This window comes from Podarcis raffonei, chromosome 13 (genome assembly GCF_027172205.1).
Source record: "Podarcis raffonei isolate rPodRaf1 chromosome 13, rPodRaf1.pri, whole genome shotgun sequence".
Lineage (NCBI taxonomy): Eukaryota > Metazoa > Chordata > Lepidosauria > Squamata > Lacertidae > Podarcis > Podarcis raffonei.
Genome location: NC_070614.1, coordinates 8,558,825 through 8,585,202, shown reverse-complemented (window position 1 = coordinate 8,585,202; position 26,378 = coordinate 8,558,825). Strand labels below are relative to the sequence as shown.

The following is a 26,378-nucleotide window of genomic DNA, read 5'->3' as shown; positions in this document are numbered from 1 at the left end:
CCAACGGCTATTTCTGTAGGTGGGTGAGCAAACGCAGAAGCAGGTGGAGGTGTGCGAAGGGCCGCGAATAAGGACCGGTGCAGCAAAGCTGTCATTAGGGGAAAATGCAGGAACAACTGGTGCACATTTTAGTTGCAGAAAGACTGTGGGATGGCACACAGTCCATGCGTGTGTGTGTTTTGTCTGTAATGCAACTGCACACAGTCAACACCCCTGTAATCCCACTTCAAATATTTTAGTCATGGATTCCACAGCATGGGGAAAGGCCAGTTAGTGACGGCAGACGTAGACTCTGAGGATGTACCCAGTGGTTTAGACCACAGCACCACCCATGTCCCTTCACATAGCATACTAGAGTGACTATAGTAAGGTGGGACCTATTTAGGGTTTGTTAATAAGTGTGGTGTAGTGGTTCAGAGCGGTGGACTTGTAATCTGGTGAACCGGGTTCGCGTCTCCACTCCTCCACATGCAGCTGCTGGGTGACCTTGGGCTAGTCACACTTCTCTGAAGTCTCTCAGCCTCATTCACCTCACAGAGTGTTTGTTGTGGGGGAGGAAGGGAAAGGAGATTGTTAGCTGCTTTGAGACTCTTTTGGGTAGTGATAAAGCGGGGTATCAAATCCAAACTCTTCTTCTTCTTCTTACTGAGCCAATGCATATGGACAATGCCTGTTTGAGAAAATGGGTGCAGGAAAATGAGGATTTGTTTGACTGAAGGAGGGGAGGTTGGGCCTCTCTGAACAGCATATAATGCAACAATGGGAAACACATTTTACAATCCCACAACAGGAAAGACCACATAGGAAACACAGGGTAAAAACTAAAGGTAAAGGACTCCTGGACGGTTAAGTCCAGTCAAAGGCAACTATGGGGTTGTGGTGCTCATCTTGCTTTCAGGCCGAGGGAGCTGGCGTTTGTCTGCAGACAGCTTTCCAGGTCATGTGGCCAGCAGGACTAAACTGCTTCTGTCACTACAGGACACTGTGACAGAAGCCGGAGCGCACGGAAACACTGTTTACCTCCCCACCTCGGTGGTGCTTATTTATCTACTTGCACTGGCATGCTTTCAAACTGCTAGGTTGGCAGAAGCTGGGACAGAGCAACAGGAGCTCACCCCGTCGTGGGGATTCAAACCGCTGACCTTCCGATTGGCAAGCCCAAGAGGCTCAGTGGTTTAGACCACAACGCCACCCGCTGTATGACCTACTAACTCTGGTGTATTATTCAGCATGAGATGTACTGGGATGAACTGGGTCATGGTATCTCTCACAGTATGTCATGATTGTAACCACTTGGGTCAAAATCATATCTGAACATCCAACATATCTGATAGATCCCCTGAGAGAACTGGACTATGAAATAAGGCGATCTAAGGCTGCAATCCTCACCCCACTCACCTGGGAGTAAGACCTGTTGAATTCTGAGTAGGCATGTGTCAGGGAACTGCCATCGGAACGAGAGGAGGAGGAGAGGCTCCACGACGATGCTGGAGAGGGGCCAAGTAGGGAGAGAGGCAGGTCTCCTGTTGGGGAAGAAATTCAGCGCGACACCAGGGATGGAGGGGGGCCAATGGGGGAAGCGGAGAGCAGGCTCCGGGACTCTTCACTGGACACCAGCGGAGAGAGCACAGGTCCTCCGCTACCCACGCCCACCCTGCGCAGAAGGCTTCCGCGCAGGGAGGCTAGGAGGAGACTGGGCGTCAAACAACTTTTAAGTTGGAAAAGGTTGAAGAAACGCCCACTGTTGGATTCTGCCAGCGACTGAGCAGCCACGAAGTGAGGGGCTGTCCAGCCAGGAAAGGTTTAACCAGGCCACCTACCCAGGAGTGGCGGCAACTTACGCACGAGCAACCCCATAACCATTAGAGCATGGTTTGGATTACAGAGTAAGTAAGTATCACAGTAGGGATGCAGGGGTGGCGCTGTGGGTTAAAGCCTCAGCGCCTAGGGCTTGCCGATCGAAAGGTCGGCAGTTCGAATCCCCGCGGCGGGGTGCGCTCCTGTTGCTTGGTCCCAGCGCCTGCCAACCTAGCAGTTCGAAAGCACCCCTGGGTGCAAGTAGATAAATAGGGACCGCTTACCAGCGGGAAGGTAAACGGCGTTCCGTGTGCGGCTCTGGCTCGCCAGATGCAGCTTGTCACGCTGGCCACGTGACCCGGAAGTGTCTCCGGACAGCGCTGGCCCCCGGCCTCTTGAGTGAGATGGGCGCACAACCCCAGAGTCTGTCAAGACTGGCCCGTACGGGCAGGGGTACCTTTACCTTTACCTTTAAGTATCACAGTGGAGAGATTCAGGGATGGCTACATGAATGCTTTGAACATGGTCGGGAAGAGATCTAGAGTGGAAAGCAGAAAAGAAGGCTCTGCGAGAATAGCTGTCCAAAGTGTACAACTATTAGAGAGCTGGTCTAAATGGTTGCTAATGACAGCAAGAAGGAATGCTAGTGATAATAATAGAAGGGACCAGGCAGATGTTGCCGTCTAGATCAGCCATTAAATTGATGAACAAGAACAAAACTAGAAGTCTGTCAACCGCAGAGCGCTAAGGGTACTGCTCTGATCTTTTCCTTTTGAAAATTTTTATTTTCAGAAAGAATTAACTCAGTATAATAAAACAACAGAGGAAAACAATGGAGAGATAAAAGCTGATTGTAGAGAATTATTTGATGGTGCTAATGGATTTTATGTGGTGGCTCCCCACTTGTGGAAGACTCACCTAGCACCTTTGTTACATTATCTTCAGGTGCCAGGAGAAAATATTCCTCTTCTCCCAAGCCTTTGGCTGATTAAACAATATATGGGCTTTTAAACTGTGTGGGTGGGCGGCCTTTTGCTTTTGTTTGTTATTTTTGTTTGTATTTTTGTGTTTTTATATTGTAAACCACCCTGTGATCTTCAGGTGAAGGGTGGTATAGAAATTTATTATTATTATTAGTAGTAGTAATAGTAATAATAATAATAATAATAATAATAATAATAATAATAATACAGTGGTACCTCGGGTTATATACGCTTCAGGTTACATACACTTTAGGTTACAGACTCCGCTAACCCAGAAATAGTGCCTCAGGTTAAGAACTTTGCTTCAGGATGAGAACAGAAATCGTGCAGCCGCAGCAGGAGGAGGTCCCATTAACTAAAGTGATGCTTCAAGTTAAGAACAGTTTCAGGTTAAGAACGGACCTCCGGAACGAATTAAGTACTTAACCCGAGGTAGCACTGTAATAGTAATAATCATGTACGCAGGAAAAGGTTTGAAAGGTGCAAACAAATCCACAGAGAAGCTAAAAGGTAATTCTACTTCCTAATTTGTAGTGAAAACAAACAAACAAACAAAATTAGCTACCTTTCCAGTAACAAAAAGCATCATTCCCAAAACAGAAACCTATCAGAGATCACTTCCAGATGACTGGCTTAATGTTTAATGAGCATTCAGCCAGATTTGTTTGCAGAGTGATTGGACAATGGCTATTTAGTGAGCTTTCATTCCGATTTGTGTGCATGTATGGAGAGAGCAAAAAAGCAGAGACATCACCTTGCCAACAAAGGTCCATATAGTTAAAGCTATGGTTTTACCAGTAGTGATGTATGGAAGTGAGAGCTGGACCATAAAGAAGGCTGATCGCCGAAGAATTGATGCTTTTGAATTCTGGTGCTGGAGGAGACTCTTGAGAGTCCCATGGACTGCAAGAAGATCAAACGTATCCATTCTGAAGGAAATCAGCCCTGAGTGCTCACTGGAAGGACAGATCCTGAACCTGAGGCTCCAATACTTTGGCCACCTCATGAGAAGAGAAGACTCCCTGGAAAAGACCCTGATGTTGGGAAAGATGGAGGGCACAAGGAGAAGGGGGCGACAGAGAACAAGATGGTTGGATAGTGTTGTCAAAGCTATCAGCATGAGTTTGACTAAACTGCGGGAGGCAGTGGAAGACAGGAGTGCCTGGCGTGCTCTGGTCCATAGGGTCACGAAGAGTCGGACACGACTAAACAACAACAACATGGAGAGAGTAGATGATATTGCATCAAGCAAGTGCCACACCATCCTTTTGAGTACACCTCCCCGTTGGGTGGATAATAATTGGGAAAGATGGACTTATTTTGCAAGATCTCCAGATCAGCTTTAATTGTGCAACCTGAATATGCTGGGATGTGAACGAATTCCACCCTAAATAGTGACTGGAAGTGTCCAGTTTCAGAGATTAGTACATCTCGTCAAGCAAGCTTGCTTGCTTGTTTGCAGTATCCACACAAACTCATTGACATCAAAATGCCAACCCCCTCCCCACCTTATTTAACCCAAATTTACTCTTTCTCAGGAAACTATAAGTCCTTGGACCATGTCAAGTGATCCAGCGAATGGAAGGCTGGATTGCATGGCTGCCAGCTAATTGGCCAATGCCAGCAGAGTTTGGATGGGAGTTCCTTTGGTGGCCGGCCCAACCGAGAAAACACCTCTTGCCAATGTCCAATTAAGCCCCTGTCTGGAAGTGTCCTCAATCGCAGTACAAAATGACCCAGCCAGCATACAGCTGATTCTGCAGGGGCAAAGTTGTTCATTAAGCAGAAACCTGCTAATCTTGTCAGGTCTTCCATTTAACAGAACAAAGGGCCAAATATTAACAAGCATAGCTGCTCTCCTGTATTTGCAAATAAAAAATGTCTCCAAGTATGATTTGATTTTTATTTGTTGTTGTTTAAAAATAGTGGGCACTAGTACAGGACTGGAAGTGAATGGGAAAAGGCGTTCCAGTTCAGTTCTAGCATGGTAAGGTCTATCAGAAGGCAGAAGGACTTGGTGGGGACTATGGCTCCCTTTGTTTAGGTCAGGCATAGGTCAACTCGGCCCTCCAGATGTTTTGAGACTACAATTCCCATCATCCCTGACCACTGGTCCTGTTAGCTAGGGATGATGGGAGTTGTAGTCCCAAAACATCTGGAGGGCTGAGTTTGCCTATGCCTGGTTTAGGTGAATGGATTCCATCCAAAGTACTCCAGAAATTAGGGTCAGTTTCATATCTTGTGGAAGACAAGGATGGATTGGGTACTAACAATTGGAGATTACTCTGAACTATATTGCCAGCAGGGACGCGGGTGGCGCTGTGGGTTAAACCACAGAGCCTAGGCCTTTCCGATCAGAAGGTCGGTGGTTTGAATCCCCGCAACGGGGTGAGCTCCCGTTGCTGGGTCCCTGCTCCTGCCAACCTAGCAGTTCAAAAGCACATCAAAGTGCAAGTAGATAAATTGGTACTGCTCTGGCGGGAAGGTAAACGGCATTTCCGTGCGCTGCTCTGGTTCGCCAGAAGCGGCTTAGTCATGCTGGCCACATGACCCAGAAGCTGTACGCCAGCTCCCTCGGCCAATAAAGCGAGATGAGCGCCGCAACCTCAGAGTCGGTCACGACTGGACCTAATGGTCAGGGGTCCCTTTACCTTTACCTATATTGCGGGAAGTAGTGGAGGACAGAGGTGCCTGGCGTGCTCTGGTCCATGGGGTCACGAAGAGTCGGACACGACTAAACGACTAAACAACAACAGCAACATATTGCCAGCACAGCCGCCTCATGGCAAAGTTGAAATTCGCTTTGAGTGAAGTGACCAGGACCTGAAATTGCACGAACCATGACGAGTTCTAAATTCTACAGGAGTGTCCAAACATTTTTCAAAGAGGGCCAGATTTGACGAAGTGAACATGCGTGAGGGCCGACCAAGGGACCAACCAAAGTTGTTGACCTTATTTTAGGATTGAAGTTGTTGAACTTTTTTTACAGTTTTATCCCAGAGTTGTTGAGCTTCTTTTAGGATTAAACTTGTTGACCTTTTTGCGTGTTGAGACCCAGAGACCTCCCCCCCCGAATAAACACACATTTGACTCAAATTTTAGTTTTGGTTTTTGGCAGAATTTAGGCCACAACTTTATTGATTACAGAAAGTGAGTGGTTGCATAGGCTCTGGTTCGACTAGCTCCCTGTACCCTTGCAGGTAGTATTGACCCAGAGCTCTATCATAGGTGAGCCAAGGGTGAACATCTGAGGTAGGTGAAAAGCCTGGGAGCAGACTCTGTTCACTCCCCAGATGCTCCCCTGGACTCAGGCATGGGCACAACGCCCTCTTTGGGGTTGACCAAACCAAGTTGAGTCCCTGGATTCCTTTAACGGAATACCCTTCACATAGGGATGGCGAGACTGTTCTCCCATCCCTATCACATGCCTATCCACAACCTTACAAGTTGTGATGATTTGCTACGCGGCAGGCAAAACCCAAATGGCAACAGCCAATCAGTCAAGTGCGGAAAATTCCTGCCATGCCCCTGTCCCAACGACAGACGACACACGACGGCATAGCAAGGTGAAGCGCAAAATGCCCTAAAGATAGGGAGAGGTGGGCGGGTGTTCTGAATGCACGAGCCGAAAGAGGAAGCTCTGGGTCATGTGCGTAGGTATATATAGGTCCCTTGGCCCGTTTAGACAGCTCCCCATTGGCCAGATTAAACCCAGTAATGAGGGACCTACCAATTGGGTGTTGTGGCTGTCCAATATACCCACCCACAACTGAGAGGTCTGTGTCCTCTTTTAGGGAGGACACGCTTTTTAGGATTGAAGTTGTTGAGCTTTTTTTGGGATTTTACCCCATGAAAGAAACTGCCACAGGGGCTGGATTAAACCGGATTAGGCCCCCAAAATGGACTTTGGACATGCCTGGTTTATTAAGAGAGGGACCTCTGGACTGGAATTGTTCGTGATGAGTTAATAAATTGTTGGGAAGGAATGTGGTAGAGTGTATTCAATAGTAATGAGAGAATGAAAAGTTATTAATTGTAGGAGGGACATTGTAGATGCCGCATGGTGATAAGAACCCCCGGTTCATTCTTGCGTTATTGGTAGGCTGACTGGATGTAGTTAAAGGCTCTGGGCCTCACTTGTACCTTGGTCAAAAATAAACAGCCAAGTTCCCTTAGTGAGTAGCAGTGTTTGTTCTCCGTATAAGCCTGAGGACACGCCTGTTTCTCTACGACCAGTGACAGGAAGTGGAGGTCTCAGTGAATCCAGGTAAGTCAGGAGACTCTGAATATATTTTGTTTGGGAAGGCAAAGTGAATTTTTGGCCAGCATGACAGTGAAGGGAACAATATGGCCCGGGACTTGGTCAGAAGGTATGTGATGTCAGAGCCTTCTGGATGCTAAAGAGGTCTGGACCTGGTCAGTTCTGGGATGGAATTTGGCTGGGAACTCTATGTAGCCTGTCCTGAGTTCCATGAAAAAAGAAAGAAAGTTGAGATATAAATGAAATGAATACCAAATTTAGCAAAAGAGGAACCACAAATATACACCAAAATACACCCAATATATCTGCCCTTACGACTCTATATTGAAGAGGAAGAACAAACGCTGTATGCAAATATCAGAGATATTTGCCCATTTCTGATTTTCTCATTGAGGAACTGCTGATAAGCTTCCATAAAATCTGGGTTTCCCACTTGGAAGGCCAGCTGTGTATGTGAACCATTTCACCCAGTATTTTGACATTGCATAGATAGAAATAGCCCCCACTTTTCAAACTTTGGTGCTTAATCATTTAGACCAAGGGTTTGTTGATGTTTAGTCATGTCCGACTCTTCGTGACCCCCTGGACCAGAGCACGCCAGGCACTCCTGTCTCCTACTGCCTTCCGCAGCTTGGTCAAACTCATGCTGGTAGCTTCGACAACATTGTCCAACCATCTCGTCCTCTGTCGTCCCCTTCTCCTTGTGCCCTCCATCTTTCCCAACATCAGGGTCTTTTCCAGGGAGTCTTCTCTTCTCATGAGGTGGCCAAAGTACTGGAGTCTCAGCTTCAGGATCTGTCCTTCCAGTGAGCACTCAGGGCTGGTTTCCTTCAGAATGGACGCGTTTGATCTTCTTGCAGTCCATGGGACTCTCAAGAGTCTCCTCCAGCACCATAATTCAAAAGCACCAATTCTTCGGCGATCAGCCTTCTTTATGGTTCAGCTCTCACTTCCATACATCACTACTGGGAAAACCATGGCTTTAACGATACGGACCTTTGTTGGCAAGGTGATGTCTCTGCTTTTTAAGATACTGTCTAGGCTTGTCATTGCTTTTCTCCCAAGAAGCAGGCGTCTTTTAATTTCGTGACTGCTGTCACCATCTGCAGTGATCATGGAGCCCAAGAAAGTAAAATCTCTCACTGCCTCCATTTCTTCCCCTTCTATTTGCCAGGAGGTGATGGGACCAGTGGCCATGATCTTAGTTTTTTTTTATGTTGAGCTGCTTCAGTGATGTGAGGCTTTTCTGTTTGATATTCTTCTCTGTGCCTGCATTCCTTCCCCCACCTCAGCCTTTCCCCCCCTTTTGGCGAGGGGTGCCGGGACTCCAAAAAGACACTGCCGACGTTCCTTTGGCTTGAGCTTCCTTCCAAACCTTTTCAGGGGTTGTTTAGCCAAACGTTGCCCCTCACAGTACCGCTGTACGCCCCGACTTGCTTACTGCGATCGGAGCTCACACTGTTGCAGCTGTGGTAAAAGCGGAAGTCTTTCTTCAATAAGAAACTGAAGAAGAAATATAGTTCACCACATATTAACACAATGAGAAGGTTTGGGTGGGTTTGTAAGAAGAGCTAACCTTGACTGGATCTGAAATGGTATGGGCAGGTTATGATTTTTGTCGGAAATAGTGACGGAGGAAAGCTGTGCCATTTGTCTTTTCATTTCAGAAATATTCAGTGACAGCGTTCTGCTTGCTTGGAGAGTTAAAAAAAGCCTGACTCAACACACTTGGTAAAAAGTCTTCTGTGAAAGGAAAACTTGGGACAGGAGGTTTCTCACACAAACAAAACGCTGAATAATTTTCCTCTGTTGTGGAGTGATAGAAGAAGAAATATGGCTGCCTCAGAAAAGCGTCTTGCGTCCTCTGCCTCAGCAACAGTGGTTGTGATTCAGCTGCTAATACTTCAGGTTGCCTTAATAGGAAACATTTCCTGTGGGAATGTGCTTATTTGGCCAGCAGAAGCCAGTCACTGGCTAAATGTTAAGGTCATCATTCAAGAACTGCTACACAGAGGTCACAACGTCAGCATTCTAGTTCCAACATCAACACTCTTAATCAAACCCAGTGATGATATATCAGCGGCTAAGTTTGAGGTATTTCCAGTGTCCTATGGAAAGGATGAGGTCGATTCCATTTTCTCGAACGCCATATGGGCATGGGTGAACAACAGGCCAACCACCCTGACCTTCTACAGGTTTTACAAAGAGCTGGGGAAAGCGGTGGGGAAATTGGTTGACTTACAGAAGGACATATCCGAAGCGGTTCTGGCCAATAAGGAACTCATGGCCCGCCTGGCAAACAGCAAATATGATGTGCTTCTTTCAGACCCTGTGGTGTTCGGTGGCGACCTGATTGCCTTGAAATTGGGCATCCCATTTATGTACACCTTGAGGTATATGCCAGCCTCAACCATAGAAAGACACTGTGCGAAGATGCCTTCCCCTCCTTCATATGTTCCGGCTGTTTTGTCTGAGCTCACAGACAGAATGTCATTTGGAGAAAGGGTGAAAAATGTAATATCTTACCATCTGCAAGACCATGTTTTCCAGACTTGGTTTGGAGCGTGGGATTCTTATTACAGTCAGGTTTTAGGTAAGCTTGTTTTTGTTTCTTCTTCCCAAAGTATTATTATTTTGGTAGAGTAGATGCTGTAAAGAGGCCAAGGATTCCAACTGTAGGCTTAGGCCCTTTACTTTGCCAGAGAATTGCTTACCCGCGTCCCCAGGACCGAGAAGAGAATAAAAAATTCCAGGAAAGTTTCTTCTTTGGAGAAAAGAGTTTTATTGCAAATCTGTGCACAGAGACAGTCAGCAGAATATAGTTTCTGAAATCTGACTGTGTTGTTACCATGTTCAGCAAGCATTTTTATACCTGAAAGCATTCACCCTCCTCCCATACCTCCCCCCAAAACTTCCCCAATCAGCTTGGCAAGTTTTCAACTCATTCCCTTTTAGGGCATATCAATATTTGCTGGCTAAGGCTGCTAGCTAAGCACTTCCTCTGCTGGTTAAGCATTTTCTCTGCTCAGTAAGCACCCCCTCCCACCTTCTTGTACACGTGTCTTTCTTTTGCTAGCTAAGCATTCCCTTCGTATCTCTTCTTATCTTGCATTACTTAAAGCAGAAGCAAAGCAGGAAACATCTTGCTAGTGGTTTTTAGTTGACAGCAGTTTTTGGCTAGGCAGGAAACGACCTTCTGACCTGTAGCTAGCATCAGCAGTTTCAGATAGCTGGTTAGACAGGAAACGGCCTCCTGACCTGTCTGATTTAGGCTTTGCAAATAACTGCATTTTTGAGTTTGAGCTTGTGTAGCCATCCTAGCAGAGTGCCGGAATTTACTATGTGTAGATAATATTAATGATTAACCGTTCCCCTCTCCCTTCACTCCCTCCTCTTCTTCTGAACAACCTAATACTTAGGTTCGTTCTGGGGTATGGGCCTATACTCCCTCATCACAGCGATGACTGTGGGTCCTAGCTTCCGTGACAGGAGTCTTTGCATCATTTGCTGCAAGCATTGCAATAAGCAGGGGATACAGAGGCAAAGAAGCAAAAGGATTAATAGCGGTCCTGCCAATAATACTATAACATTCCTGAGCCAACTGCCATCAGGGAGCCAGGAATACAACCAACCCCATGCATCACTCCCTGTGGCTTTCAGCGGGTTTTCAGCTATCATTGTTTCCATGTGGTTGATGGTGACTGAAATATTATCTAGGACATATCTATTTTATTGCTGAAGGGCCCACTGATACTCGTGCTCTATCAGCTGCCTTGCTTTTTGGGAGGTTGTGTCCCACCTCTCTGAGGAGGAGCCTATTATCTTAACCAATTTTCCCACCTGTCCTTGTGGATGCTTAATACTCTCATGATTTCCTCCCAACATACTGTATCCGAAAGGGGCTTCTCCCTCTACATATATTAACATATACCCACAGGAATATATATCCACCCTTGCAGAGGCCTGACACACGGAGTGACCATATCAAAGAGTTCTGGCCCCAATATCAAAAGTCCTGGCGGTGCCTCAGAATTTGCTGGGAAAAAAAAAAGTCTCTACGTTGGGGACGCTGCCCGCGGGCGTCCCTCCCATCCACTTGTCCAGTCGTCTGGCGCTCTTCTGGAGATGGTTAGCTTCAGAGGATCATCAGGATTTGGTGTAACTGTCCAATCTAAAATAGCCTTCTTCACTTAAGTGTGGTGGACCCAAGGGGTGAGGTCAGCAACTTTAACAGCAATGGGCCTGGGTCCACCTGTTAAGACAGAGAGAAAATCTCGGGAGAATTACTGCACATAATTATTAAACTGCACATTTTGACTAGCATGGGGGGGGGTTATTGCAAAACTGAGTGGACAAAAGCTGGTCCATTGTCAGATCCTATTGACCTAGGTAGCCCATAGCGGGGAATGATCTCCCTAAGCAGGCACCTGGTTACTTCAAATGCCTTTTCAGTTCTGGTGGGCCAGGCTTCAACCCATTCTGTATACGTGCAGGTCGCCACGAACAGGTAGCGGTATGGTCCACAGCGGGGCAATTCAGTGAAATCCACAACAAGGTCTTCCATGGGTGCAGTTCCACTATGCTGAATCCCCGGGGGAGCCAAGGGTCCGGTTCTAGGATTATTCTTTAGACACAGCAGGCATTTCCTGGAGATCTGGGCTGCCAGTTGATAAAGGTGGGCTATATAGAAGCACTGCTTCAGCTGTCTGGTTGTGGCATCTGGTCCCATGTGGGTGGACTCATGGTATCTCTGAATAATCTGCCGAGAAAGGGACTCTGGAATCCATATTCTGTCATCATGAGTAAGGTACCATCCTTCTTTGGACATAGTCAGCCCCTGGGCATCTGCAGTGTCCCTCTCCTTTTGGTGTATATTGGCTTATCAGCGGTGTTCAAGATCCTTCCAGGGACCAGTGCTCCAATAACTGACGCTGGGGGCTGGTTCCCGGGCTGCTTCCTTGGCCACTCTGTCTGCCAGTCAATTTCCTCTGACCACTTCTCCTGGTCCAGTCTTGTGTGTCCATAACAGTGTGCCACTGCTACTGCCTCAGGTTCCCATACTGCATCCAGGAGGTCCAATAAGGCTTGTGGGTGGGCCACCTGATTTCCTCTGGAGGTCAAGCAGAGCTGGGACTGCATGCGGGGTCACACAAACAGTGTCTTGGCCAAAAGTAAATTTGTCTGCTTTGTTCAGTAGGGTGGCTACTGCCACAACTGCTCTCATGCATGGCGGTAAGCCTTGTTCTGTAGGCGTCAGGCGCTCAGGTACCCTTCATGTCACTGGCTGTTGCCAGCTTCCCAATTTTTGGCACAAAACCCCTTTCCCCGTCCCTTGGTCCTCATCCACGAATAGAATAAAGGGTTTCTCAGGGTTTGGGATGCCAAGCGCTGGGGCTTGCTGTAGTGCCCTCTTCAAATCCACGAAGGCTTGCTGTTGTTCTGTGTTTCAAACAAAGGGGTCTCTCTCAGTTCCTCTGGTTGACTCATGTAGAGGCTTGGCAATGATGCTGTAATTAAATATCCATATCCTACAAAATCCTGCAGACCCCAGAAAGCCACGGAGTTCTCTGCAGTTCTTTGGCTCTGGTATCAGGATAATAGCCTGCTTCCTTTCTTCACTGGTAACAAAAGGGTGTTCCACTGTGATTGGCATTGCCTCAAGATCCTATGTTGGAGCAGTCGCTCTAGATGCACCTACACTCCTTCAGTCGCCCTTCGTGGGATGGGATACTTATTTACTGCAACAGGATTGACAAATGGCTTGGGCTTCACGATTATTGGTGGGATATTCTTTGCCATTCCTGGGGGGTTCACTTGTTCCAGAATACTGGCGGGGATGGGTCCCTCCTCTTCTTTTATTATCATGAGGCGCCAGTACTCCCTCAGGGGTGCCTCCACAACCAGTTCCCCAAGTGACATAGTGGACAATGTGGCTTCTCCCGATGGCTTAAAAGTAATTTGGGCTTGCAACTTTACCAACAAATCTCTTCCTAATAATAGAATAGGGCATTCTCTCTTCCAGTGCCCTTCCTGTCGGCAGATGGCGCACTGATTCCTTCCAAGACGGCTTCGCCCTCCTCCCCGGGCACTTCCTCTTTCCTGAGGGGTGGGTGTGGTAGCCTGTAATGCCGTCAACTTCCTTGTTTGATACTTCTCCTTTTTTTTTTTTCTTCCTCTGGGCTTCCTCATCTCTCTGATTGTAAGTGGTTTGAGCTAACTTCAACATCTATTCCAGCCCATGGCCGATGCACCCCTCATGCTTCTGGATTTTTTCTTTTGGCGAATATTGGACGCTGCCTGAGCTACAAAGGCAGCCTTTATAATGGGGCGTTGGCAATATCATCTGGGTTCTCCTCAAAGGTAGGGTTCTAATTTCTCCAATTGCACACATCAGCACTTGAAAAAGGCACATGTTGGACTGTATAAGTGCATGGTGGTGCTTCCCCACCCTGTCCTGGGGGGCTGGTGGGTCATACACTCTGCATAGAGGCATCATTGCAGTCCCACCCTTTTTCTGTGCCTTATGGGACTTATAGAGGGACGCACTGGTTGCTGCTTCTATCCATTCCTTCTGCCATTACTTCCCTTGTGTTGGGAAACATCCTGCTGCTGCCAACAAATGGGAACTAACATCCACTTCTTTCGCATAGGGTTGTACATACTGTTGCAATCTCAATGTCTGATACTGTGTCCACATTTTTCCTTTCTTTGCTAACTCAATTAGTCCCTTCATAAACTCCTCATCATCCTCTTCCTCTTTGCTCTCTAATTCATCAACCTTGGAGGGTTCAGGCTGAGGGCCGGCTCCTCCCTAGTCCTGGGGCCCTGGGCCTGGGGGATTCGCTAGAGGGGCAGTTGGTGGAGCATAGGGTGGCGGCGGTTTAATGACTTCCCCCTCTTCTCCTTCTGGCTCTGGTATCACCGGGGGCTTTTCTGACTTCCCTGCCGGTTGGACTGCACAAATTGTATTTTGTGGGGCGTCGCCTCGGCAGGCTTTCAGCCACGGTGGATTCTTTTCTACATTGATTTTCCAGGTAGAAATATAAGGGATCTGGTCTGTGTGGACCTTCAAGATATTTTGATATAGTGGGTTGATTAGTTGCAAATTAAATCTGCCCTCCAAGGGCCAATTAGTTCCTTGGGTGGGCCAATCAACCTCACATAATGCCCTCATCCTCTCTCTTCTCAATTTGAACCCAATCATCATGCTTCGTAGCTGCTTTCCAGTTGGTTAAAAAACATTTCAGAGGACTACGTTAGCTTGCCCCAGACCCCATTTTTTTTTTTTTTCAGATACCCCGCACCTAATGGGCTGTAAATTCTTTCACACTCCACGCACTACAGATTGTGACCTGCCGAGGTCGCCCTGGCAGAAAATGCACAACCCTGCAATCGCTCGGCCAAGGGGAACGCTAGGCCCCGACCCACACTTGACAACAATTCAGTCACTGGGGTATCCGACATGCAACATATAACATACAAATCACACCATTATAATTTCAACATGCAACACACAAAACACACCAATACAATTTCCCCTCTGTTTCCCTTTTACCCAACCTTACTGGCGGCAAACTACTGCAATCGGCCAGTTCCCTTCCTGGCGGCCCTCTGCACAACCAGGTGAGGCTTGATCAGACCTCGCCCCCCTTTTCCTTGGGGCCCACGCCCTTTCCCTTGGGCTTACCGTTTTCCGCTGCGGATTCCCTCCTGGCCAGTCCTCTTTCCTCCCTCGACCGAGGTCCCTACTCAGGAGCGGTGTGGCCGGCTTCCCCCACGAATCAGTAGGGTGCGCGCTGAAGCCTGCAAACTCCGGTCCGAGCTGTTCACCTGGTCGAGCCTGGCTCTTCCCGGCCCCCCTGGGGTGGGGCAGATTTCCCGGCCAACGCACCAAGCTGTAGGCTTAGGCCCTTTACTTTGCCAGAGAATTGCTTACCCGCGTCCCCAGGACCGAGAAGAGAATAAAAAATTCCAGGAAAGTTTCTTCTTTGGAGAAAAGAGTTTTATTGCAAATCTGTGCACAGAGACAGTCAGCAGAATATAGTTTCTGAAATCTGACTGTGTTGTTACCATGTTCAGCAAGCATTTTTATACCTGAAAGCATTCACCCTCCTCCCATACCTCCCCCCAAAACTTCCCCAATCAGCTTGGCAAGTTTTCAACTCATTCCCTTTTAGGGCATATCAATATTTGCTGGCTAAGGCTGCTAGCTAAGCACTTCCTCTGCTGGTTAAGCATTTTCTCTGCTCAGTAAGCACCCCCTCCCACCTTCTTGTACACGTGTCTTTCTTTTGCTAGCTAAGCATTCCCTTCGTATCTCTTCTTATCTTGCATTACTTAAAGCAGAAGCAAAGCAGGAAACATCTTGCTAGTGGTTTTTAGTTGACAGCAGTTTTTGGCTAGGCAGGAAACGACCTTCTGACCTGTAGCTAGCATCAGCAGTTTCAGATAGCTGGTTAGACAGGAAACGGCCTCCTGACCTGTCTGATTTAGGCTTTGCAAATAACTGCATTTTTGAGTTTGAGCTTGTGTAGCCATCCTAGCAGAGTGCCGGAATTTACTATGTGTAGATAATATTAATGATTAACCGTTCCCCTCTCCCTTCACAACTTCAGTCCTTGGCATGACCAGTTAGAAAGGACCTCCTAGTAGCAGGATTGGAAAGGCCTCATCCTGAGGCTGTGTAGAGCCACGGTCAGCTGGAAATAGATACTACCAAACTTGACCACCTGTAAGGGGAGGAGCAGATCTCACCTGCCTTGCTCCCTTCTTGCTCCACCAAATTGCTCTCCCTTCTGGGCAACTCTCCTTGAATTGATCTTGAAGAACTTCTGTCTTTTTTAAACTCTTTTTATTAGGGATTTGCTATAAGCAACTAACTAGAACATAACCCATACAAAAGAAATTAAAGGTAAAGGTAAAGAGACCCCATACCATTTGGTCCAGTCGTGACTGACTCTGGGGTTGCGGCGCTCATCTCTCTTTATTGGCCAAGGGAGCCGGCGTACAGCTTCCGGGTCAAGTGGCCAGCATGACTAAGCCACTTCTGGCGAACCAGAGCAGCGCACGGAAATGCCGTTTACCTTCCCACCGGAGCGGTACCTATATATCTACTTGCACTTTGACGTGCTTTCGAACTGCTAGGTTGGCAGGAGCAGGGACCAAGCAATGGGAGCTCACCCCGTCGTGGGGATTCGAACCGCCAACCTTCTGATCGGCAAGTCCTAGGCTCTGTGGTTTAACCCACAGCGCCACCCGCATCCCATAAGCAACTAACTAGAAAGTAACCAATACAAAAGAAAGTATGAGACATTAAATGAAGCAGGCATGAGAATGCATACGTCAGTGAAGAGACTTTATGAAAATGTATTATAATAGAGGAAGTTGCAAAACAACAACAACACACAATAGGGCAGCTGCCACACAAAAATGTGTGTGTTAGAATAAAATATGCACTGAAATGCTGGTAATTTCTTTGCAGTAACTTTTAAAAATAAATCGCAAATTGAAAAATTCAGTCGAATGGAGCGTTTCAGCCTAAAACTTCCATATGCCCCAGCCAGCACCTGAAGAACATCAAATTGGGGAGACCAAGACTGGTACTGATGCACATTCAGCTACCAATTCTGGCTTCAGAGGAAAGGATTATTCTAAATACTATAGAAGAGAAAATATGGATTTGGCACTGAAAGAATATCTCTGAAGGAGCCATAGCCATTTCTGGCTTCCTAACAAATGTGTAGCATAACACATATTTCTGCAGACTCAGTCCCCAGTTGCTGTTCATATTTCTTTTCTTCTTTTTTCAGGTGTACAGTATATAGTTAAAACGTAATGTGGAATCCAGCTTCCTGTATTTTGGCAAACAAGGTTGCTAAAGCCCTCATATCTGTAAAGAAAATACAAGCTGCATTTAAACTCACTCCCTTTCCCTCGTTCAACAGGGAGACCCACAACATTATGTGAAGTGATGGGGAAAGCAGAGATCTGGTTGGTCCGCACCTACTGGGACTTCGAATTTCCGCGGCCTTTCCTACCAAATTTTCAATTTGTGGGGGGTCTGCACTTGAAGCCAGCCAAGCCTTTGCCAGAGGTAATTCTCTCCTTTGCCCTTTGCCTGCTTGGTAACTATGCCTGGATCTTCTTCAAAGCACCTTCGGGAAAGGGGAGGGTGTGTGGTGGCACGATAAAGAAGTGGCAAGGACAACCTGTTGTTGTTGTTTAGTCGTTTAGTCGTGTCCGACTCTTCATGACCCCATGGACCAGAGCACTCCAGGCACTCCACTGCCTCCCGCAGTTTGGTCAAACTCATGTTGGTAGCTTCAAGAACACTGTCCAACCATCTCGTCCTCTGTCGTCCCCTTCTCTTTGTGGCCTCCATCTTTCCCAACATCAGGGTCTTTTCCAGGGAGTCTTTTCTTCTCATGAAGTGGCCAAAGCATTGGAGCCTCAGCTTCAGGATCTGTCCTTCCAGTGAGCACTCAGGGCTGATTTCCTTCAGAATGGAGAGGTTTGATCTTCTTGCAGTCCATGGGACTCTCAAGAGTTTCCTCCAGCACCATAATTCAAAAGCATCAATTCTTCGGCCATCAGCCTTCTTTATGGTCCCGCTCTCACTTCCATACATAAGCATAGCTTAACAACATGGACCTTTGTCGGCAAGGTGATGTCTGCTTTTTAAGATGCTGTCTTAGGAACTTTTTATTATACGTGGAGGAGGTATGGATTGATTTCCTAATCTTGCTCTAAATAAAGAGCAACCCTGACTCTAAGATGATTGGCAGCATCGTAGCATTCAAATCTGAAGACGCAGGCAGTCTTATCAAGGGTTGACGTCTGGTATGACATTCTGAGTGGCAGAATGAGGGAGGGATAGATCAAGGGAAGTTTGTCTGGCATCTTCATTATTCACGTTTAGGTGCCAGGCAAAAAATTCCTCTTCAACCAGGCCTTTGATTGATTTGTTGGTATGTTAAACCACACTGGGCTTCTTGAACCAACTTGGAAAATGCCAGGCAGCTGCGCTCTCCCCCACAAGCAACCCTCGGGATGATTCATCACTCTTCTTTCTGAAGTGCTTCTGTGACACATATCCGAAGATATATGCACACAATCCGATTGCAGAGTCCAAGCAGAAGCTAGGCATTTGAGGTGTGGAATCGAAGCTAATTTATTATATACAAGTGTTACAGAACAAAGAAAACATGGCTCCTCTCTCCTTCTCCTCCTCCGAGACAGAACAGACTAAAAGCAATAGTACTACACACATAACAAAACAGTGTAACTGAACTTCCATTCTCATGACTCCAATAGTATGGAATGTCAACACAGACATGTGATGAAAGCAATCACACATCCAGCAACGCAGGAATGAAATCCCAACATGATTAACATCCAATACCCTTTAAAATGTGTTTGTGGGAGCAGGGCGGTTATTGGATTTTTTTGTTCTTGTTTCTATTATGTGTTTTGTGTTGTTGTTTTTTATGATGCGAACCAACCTGAGATCTATGGATGAAGGGCAGTAATCAAATTTAATTAATTGAGGGGGGGAATATTATTGTCTGCGTGTCAATCCAGGGACATCATTTCAGATTTCTCTAGAAGGGACATACATTCCTGGAACATTTCCCGGAGCACAGCTCTGCTTTTTCTGATAGCACAGAGAAACCGGACTGACTGAGCACACAACCTGTGACTCCTCAGTCCAAAAGGGCACTGAAACCTCCTTCTAAGATTCTGGAAACACAGTTTGGAAACTGGACCTTAAATACCACCTTCTCACTCAGAGGCCAGCACAACTTGAAGTGTTAACATTAACATTTCTAATTCACGCAGCAGGTTCACATGGCAAAGACATGGAGGAAGGTGGTTTGTTGGTTTATAAAGAATGCTTTTAATCTTTTGACAGGAAATGGAAGAATTTGTCCAGAGTTCAGGGGAACACGGCATTGTGGTGTTTTCTCTGGGCACTTTTTTCCCAAACTTAACAGATGAAAAGAGTAACATGGTTGCATCGGCACTCAGCCAACTTCCACAGAAGGTCAGTGTTCATGTCATTTAGTTAGAAAATAACAATTCACTTGTATAGTGGACTTGTGAAAATGCTTCCCTGATTTCCTTAACCTGGCTGTGAAATTGCATGCTTTTACAACAGACATTTTAAAGACTTGCTTTTCTTGAAATCTACTCCTACTTAAATAAATTAGAGCAGGCTTAGACGTTGAGGCTACTCCTAGCCTAATACTTGTTATGAGATGTAGAATAATGCAAAATAATTCAGAGAGGAGAAAATGGCTCCCTAAGGTCTGCTTTGAGGAGCAGATGCAATTAGCTCTGGATAACTTTTAGTTTGAATCTTTTTTTCAGATTTACTCATACATTATGAATTCTCAGTGCTGGGGGGATATGGAGTCAGAAGAGTCCAACATAGCCTGAAGTCAACATACTTGATTGTTTAAATGTAGCTTATATATTTTCTTAATATATAAAAGCCGTATTGTTCAGTTGTCTACTAGGCTACTATATATCAGGGACACAGATGTGGTACAGAAATATGGTGCATTACAGTGGTATCTCGGGTTAAGCACTTATTTCGTTCCGGAGGTCCGTTCTTAAGCTGAAATTGTTCTTAACCTGAAGCATCACTTTAGCTAATGGGGCCTCCTGCTGCTGCTGTTGCGCCGCTGGAGCACGATTTCTGTTCTCATCCTGAAGCACTATTTCTGGGTTAGCGGAGTCTGTAACCTGAAGTGTATGTAACCTGAAGCGTATGTAACCCAAGGTACCACCGTATTATTACACTGTCACTAAGGAAAGTGGCTAAGCAGCCAGTGTTGATGATCCATATTAGAAAGCAGAAGGACAGCTCAAGTTATTGGAGAAGCCTACAGATCAACGTGGTGCTGATTGAAAGCCAAGCAAGATGAGTAGAATGCCTGGGGGGGGGGTCATCCCAGTTTTCCTTGCAACCTGAGCTACAGAGAACAGTCTTTCCATTTCCCCTCCAAATCCAGGTTCTTTGGCGCCACAAAGGGAAACGGCCAGAAACCTTAGGCGAAAACACCAGGATTTATGACTGGATACCACAAAATGATCTTCTTGGTGAGAGAGACCTCATGCTTGTTGCAGTTATGGCTTCATTGCAGTGTTCTGCCAATTCCTAGGAAATATCTCTCCTCCAGCCTCACTTTCCTCACTCATGTCATGACAGCCCTAGATAGTAGCAATGAACACCTTCCCCTTCGTTTATTCCATTCCTAATCAGTAGCTTCACCCTGCCCCTTGTATTCTGTTTTAATTGCTGAGCTTGGATCATTGTAAAAAATGATCTCAGAATTGGCAATGTGTGTGTTGGGCAGGGAAGAGGGGAAGATGCAAACTGGAAAATGGTGAGCGCACACATGCTGTAGCCCAGGGGTTGGCCACCTAAGGCCCATGGGGGTCGTTTAACTGGCCCACAAGCCACCCCTGAACCAAGCCGCCCACTCAGTGAGTCCCCGTGCAACTGCGCTAAACCGGCACAGTGCTGCGCGGGGACTCGCTTTTGTAGTGCCAGAAATTGCGTCTGCACAGACGTAGATGCCAGAAATTATGTCTGTGCAGACACGGGTGCCAGAAATCGCGGGTGGGCAGGCAATCCAGCCCACGAAGGGATCTCCGCTGGAGTGAACCATCCCAGGTAAGGTAAACCTTGTTGACCCCTGCTGTACTTGGAAACACTTGGGTGAGGAGAATCCCAACTGAAGACTTGTTTGTTTTTGTTTTTTTGAAGTGGGCAAGGATGCAATTTCTAGGCTTTGGCACATTCCCTTCCCACTTCCTGCTTGCTGCTGTGACCCCACTCCTTGTCCGAGGCAAGCAATTGGCACAAGCTCTTTGACTGAGCTCCCCCCCCCTCCAAGAGTAGAATCAGACCATTGTCCACAAAGAGGCATGCATCCCACCGCCTGCCTCAGCACCAGGTGAGATGCAGGCTGTCCCTGCTATTATTATTAATTAATTTCCCCAGCCACTCTGGGCGGTTCCCAATCAAGTGTTAAAAACAGTACAGCATTAAATATTAAAAACTTCCCTGAACAGGGCTGCCTTCAGATGTCTTTTAAAGATAGGATAGCTGCTTATTTCCTTCACATCTGAAGGGAGGGTGTTCCACAGGGTGGGTGCCACTACCGAGAAGGCCCTCTGTCTGGTTCCCTGTAACCTCACTTCTCGCAATGAGGGAACCGCCAGAAGGCCCTCGGCGCTGGATCTCAGTGTCTGGGCAGAAGGATGGAGGTGGAGATGCTCCTTCAGGTATACAGGACCGAGGCCGTTTAGGGCTTTAAAGGTCAGCACCAACACTTTGAATTGTGCTCAGAAACGTACTGGGAGCCAATGCAGATCTCTCAGGACCAGTGTTAGGTGGTCCTGGCGGCCACTCCCTGTCACCAGTCTAGCTGCGGCATTCTGGATTAATTGCAGTTTCCGGGTCACCTTCAAAGGTGGTTATCATATTTCTTCTGCCATCCCCAGTTGGATCAAGTTATTACCCCTCATCCAGCAGCTGTTTCTCATGCCTGTTTCTCACAGGTGTAACTTCTTGGGATCCTTGGCAGAAAGGGGAAAGAGGCAGGGAAAATACCTGGGTCCATCCCAAGGAAAACCAAGCCCTCAGACAGTGCTGTTTTTCAAATCTTGGCCCAAACCTGAGCAAGCTAGCCGAGCTCAAATATTTGGTGCTTTGTGTTTTCAGCTATTCAGGAGATCTGGAACTACAAATTCTCTCTGTTTTACGAAGTGTGACGCGGCAGCTAAAAAAGCCAATGCAATTCTGGGCTGCATCAATAGGAGTATAGCATCTAGATCAAGGGAAGTAATAGTGCCACTGTATTCTGCTCTGGTCAGACCTCACCTGGAGTACTGTGTCCAGTTCTGGGCACCACAGTTCAAGAAGGACACTGACAAACTGGAACGTGTCCAGAGGAGGGCAGCCAAAATGGTCAAAGGCCTGGAAACGATGCCTTATGAGGAACGGCTAAGGGAGCTGGGCATGTTTAGCCTGGAGAAGAGGAGGTTAAGGGGTGATATGATAGCCATGTTCAAATATATAAAAGGATGTCACATAGAGGAGGGAGAAAGGTTGTTTTCTGCTGCTCCAGAGAAGCGGACACGGAGCAATGGATCCAAACTACAAGAAAGAAGATTCCACCTAAACATTCGGAAGAACTTCCTGACAGTAAGAGCTGTTCGACAGTGGAATTTGCTGCCGAGGAGTGTGGTGGAGTCTCCTTCTTTGGAGGTCTTTAAGCAGAGGCTTGACAACCATATGTCAGGAGTGCTCTGATGGTGTTTCCTGCTTGGCAGGGGGTTGGACTCGATGGCCCTTGTGGTCTCTTCCAACTCTATGATTCTATGAAGCTGTTATGTGCTTGGACAGGGTCAGTTTTGAATTCTAGCAGCTTTAATAACCTGCCTTTACCATCCCATAGTCAACAGATTCTCATCTTCCTCCTCCAGGACACCCCAAGACCAAAGCCTTCATAGCACATGGTGGGATCAATGGGATTTATGAAGCCATTTACCATGGTGTTCCCATAGTGGGGATTCCTTTCTTTTCTGACCAGCACGACAATATTGTACACATGAAGGCAAAGGGGATGGCTGTGGAACTAGACCTTCAAACAATGAAAGCAGAAGATTTGTTGGAAGCTGTGAAGGCTGTGATTCACAATCCCACGTGAGTGGTCAACCCTCCCATTTAAAATGTCAAGCAATTTTAAAAAGAAAACCTCTCTCCCAAATCTCAAAGCCCCTTTGCACTAAGTCACTTTGGATTTTGAGTGAATGATGTCATACTAGTTTTTTTAATTGTTACTCCGCCCATCTGACTGGGTTACCCCAGCCACGCTAGGCAGCTTGCAACATATAAAAATAATAATAAAACATTGAACATTTAAAAACTTCCCTAAACAGAGCTGCCTTCAGATTTCTTCTAAAGGTTGTATAGTTACTTATCTCCTTGGCTCGGGGGTTGCATAACTCCATACCCTCCAACAATTCTCCAATGAAAATAGGGACCTTTTAAGGTCTAAACTGGAGGGATGTGGGTGGTGCTGTGGGTTAAACCACAGAGCCTAGGACTTGCCGATCAGAAGGTCGGCGGTTCGAAACCCCGTGACGGGGTGAGCTCCCGTTGCTCGGTCCCTTCTCCTGCCAACCTAGAAGTTCGAAAGCACATCAAAGTGCAAGTAGATAAATAGGTACCGCTCTGGTGGGAAGGTAAACGGTGTTTCTGTGCGCAGCTCTGGTTTGCCAGAAGCGGCTTAGTCATGCTGGCCACATGACACAGAAGCTGTACGCTGGCTCCCTCGGCCAATAAAGCGAGATGAGTGCCACAACCTCAGAGTCGGTCACGACTGGACCTAATGGTCAGGGGTCCCTTTACCTTTACCTTTAAGGTCTAAACCACTGAGCCTAGGGCTTGCAAGTTGGAAGGTCAGTGGTTCGAATCCTTGTGACGGGGAGAGCTCCCATTGCTCGGTCCCAGCTCCTGTCAACCTAGCAGTTGCAAAGCACATCAAAGTGCAAGTAGATAAATAGGTACCGCTCCGGTGGGAAGGTAAACAGTGTTTCCATGCACTGCTCTGGTTTCGCCAGAAGCAGCTTAGTCATGCTGGCCACATGACCTGGAAAAACTGTCTGTGGACAAACGTCAGCTCCCTCGACCAGTAAAGTGAGATGAGCGCCGCAACCCCAGAGTCATTCGCGACTAGACCTAACTCTCTGGGGTCCTTTACCTTTTTAAAGGAAAAGTGGGACATTCCAGGATCAAATCAGAAACTGGGAAGGCTTCTGCAAATCTGGCGCTGTCTCAGGAAAATAGGGACACTTGGAGGGTCTGCCTTCACTGTTGGATGAAGAACTCAAATGTGCAAAGGCTTTAATGCTCAAATCAGATTGGTACATAAGGTAAACTACAGATTACAAGGTACACCAGAGGGAGGAGACACAAGCCTAAGACATTGACCCAAGAAGCAACACACCTCCTGCACCTTCCTTTTGAAGAGGGGGAGGCAAGTGGCTGGAGTCTCAAGACTTGGAAAGCAAAAAGGCACTCTGTCGAATGGGTTGACTCTCTGTAGAATTTTTGTACTGGTGCTGGCATCTCTGCGTCCATAAAAATGGAGGCAAAGTCAGGGCTGGCTCAGCATCATCTTTCCTTTCAGCTGCCTCTCCAGGTGAGGGACGCCCTTCACCGATAGGAAGAGAGGCCAGAGGCTGCTCCACATTGGGGGGTGTTGGGCTAGGGGTGTCCAATACCACGGAGGTGGGTGCTCCTCTGCAAACCCACTCAGCCTCTCTTTGCAAACCAGATCTAACCACAGACCACTGAACCTCTTCCCAGGTTCAGACATTTATTTCTTTCCCTTTGTTGTTCATTTCCTATTGTTTTTATTATCAATCTTTATTGCATTTTTAAAATTTACAAAAGAAGAAAATAAATTAATCCTTACTCCCACATATACCAAAAGAAACAATACATAAAAGAAAATAGGAAAATAAAAAGAAAAATTAAAAAAGAAAAAGATATTTGTCAAATACACAAAATTATTTAAAGAGTACAAACCATAGTTTGAATATTCTATATCCAAAATTCCTAGAAAGACATTACCTTCATATTCCATCTTTTCTTTTCTTTACCGTCACATTCTTTCTATTCCACTCAACTGGATCGAGTCCCTTATATGTTAATTGACTTCCCTCTATCTCTTTGCGGTTTCCATGTTTCTTTTACATTTAAGTAATCCGTATTCCATTATTAAAAAAGAAAATTCCCTTATATCTGTGAAGTTAGTCTAGGCACAGCCCAGTGTTGTTATTGGAACCATATTTTGTCAGATAATTTTTAAAGCAATCCCATATAGGACCAGACATTTCATGGGGTGTCAATTCCACTTTCTCCACAGTAGAGTTTCATGAGGACTCTACTGGGGTTCTTCAACACTCTTAAGTTCCTTTCCTTCTTCCTTGGGCTCCGAGCTCTGCATCCATGATACCACAAACGCGACTTGTAACACCTGCTAAACTGCAATGGAAACGTGAGTTTGGGCCCTATTCCAATTTGTCCTTCCTTTTCTCTCTTTCCCCCTCCCCTTCTTTATCCAATCCTCCAGGTATAAGGAAAATGCAATGAGACTGTCGCAGATCTACCACGACCAACCGATAAAGCCACTGGACCAGGCTGTCTTTTGGATTGAGTTTGTCATGCGCCACAAAGGTGCCAAGCACTTGAGAGTAGCTGCGCATCACTTGACCTGGTACCAGTATCACTCCCTGGACGTCTTCATCTTCTTGATCAGTTGCATGGCACTCTTCACATTTATTGCTGTTAAAAGCTGTTTATTTTGTTGTCGGAAATGTGGCAGGGTCCTTAGGAAAACAAAAACAGAGTAGCTTCTCCCGGGACTCAGCCATCATTGTTTCACTTGCATTATTTGGTACGCTCAGACTTGATGTGCTGAAGCCCCTTCATGAAATCTACTTACAAAAGCTGTGATCATTTGCAACAACTTTAAACAGAATTGAATGTACAATGAACCAACCTTTGCGTGTCGAGGACCCCCAAGACACCCCTGAATAAAAACACGTTCACACATCATTTTTGTTTCGGTTTTTGGCATAATTTTGGCCACGACATTATTGAATTACAGTATGTGAGTGGTTGCTTAGGCATTGGTTAGCGACTATCTGTTCCCACTTAGAGGTAGGAACAGAACTGAAAACCGCAAGCCTGCAGAAGTCAGTAAGGGTAAACATTTTTGGGGAGAGAACAGAGCTGGGCGCCAGGCTCTCACCTCTCCCGAAATGCTCCCAGGGGCTCTTGCGTGGCCCTAGCCCCTTGCCAGGGGTTCAGACAAGAGCATGGCGAGCCCCTGGATTCCTTTGCCGGAATTCCCTTGCAGCAGCATTGGAGGGGCAGGCACAGCGTTTAACCCACAGGTTTAACCCACAGCGCCACCCGCGTCCCTTTTCACTATTGATATACTTCTTAATGGTATTTCAGTTCAACAATTACTTTGAAAAAATATGCATTTTGTTACGTCCAAATGGCTTTAGATACCTATTAGGTCCATAAATTACCATATATATTCAACACAAAAAACAGTGACAATTTGTTGTTGGCAAAGGACAGCTGGACATATAAAGGGCCCCATTACCTACAGGAGCTTAGGGCCTCATCAACCCTAAATCCAGCCCTGATCATTGCCCTAAAACAGTTACTCACTTGAAAATTATGTCACATTGTCCTTTGTGAAAGGGAGAACAAGTTTCTGAAAAACAGCAGTCAAGGTCTT

The 26,378-nt window shown here is 46.6% G+C and overlaps 1 protein-coding gene across 1 annotated transcript; it reads left to right on the top strand.

Annotated features, from left to right (window-relative positions):
* The first annotated feature begins 8,733 nt into the window (after positions 1-8,733).
* LOC128400798 (UDP-glucuronosyltransferase 2A2-like) lies at positions 8,734-25,952 on the top strand. The gene is made up of 6 exons (XM_053363345.1): positions 8,734-9,634; positions 16,986-17,134; positions 18,953-19,084; positions 20,058-20,145; positions 22,540-22,759; positions 25,197-25,952. Exons 1-6 carry the CDS (start codon positions 8,875-8,877, stop codon positions 25,474-25,476), a joined length of 1,629 nt encoding a protein of 542 aa, XP_053219320.1. The 5' UTR covers positions 8,734-8,874; the 3' UTR covers positions 25,477-25,952.
* The last annotated feature ends 426 nt before the right edge of the window (positions 25,953-26,378 follow it).

What these genes read in the sequence shown, in the direction of transcription:
- LOC128400798 (XM_053363345.1), top strand. Translation starts at nt 8,875, where the DNA reads ATGGCTGCCTCAGAAAAGCGTCTTGCGTCCTCTGCCTCAGCAACAGTG. An exon ending in CAGCCAAGCCTTTGCCAGAG is followed by an intron (nt 17,135 to 18,952) that starts GTAATTCTCTCC and finishes ATCTTTTGACAG; the next exon opens with GAAATGGAAGAATTTGTCCA. An exon ending in ACCACAAAATGATCTTCTTG is followed by an intron (nt 20,146 to 22,539) that starts GTGAGAGAGACC and finishes TTCCTCCTCCAG; the next exon opens with GACACCCCAAGACCAAAGCC.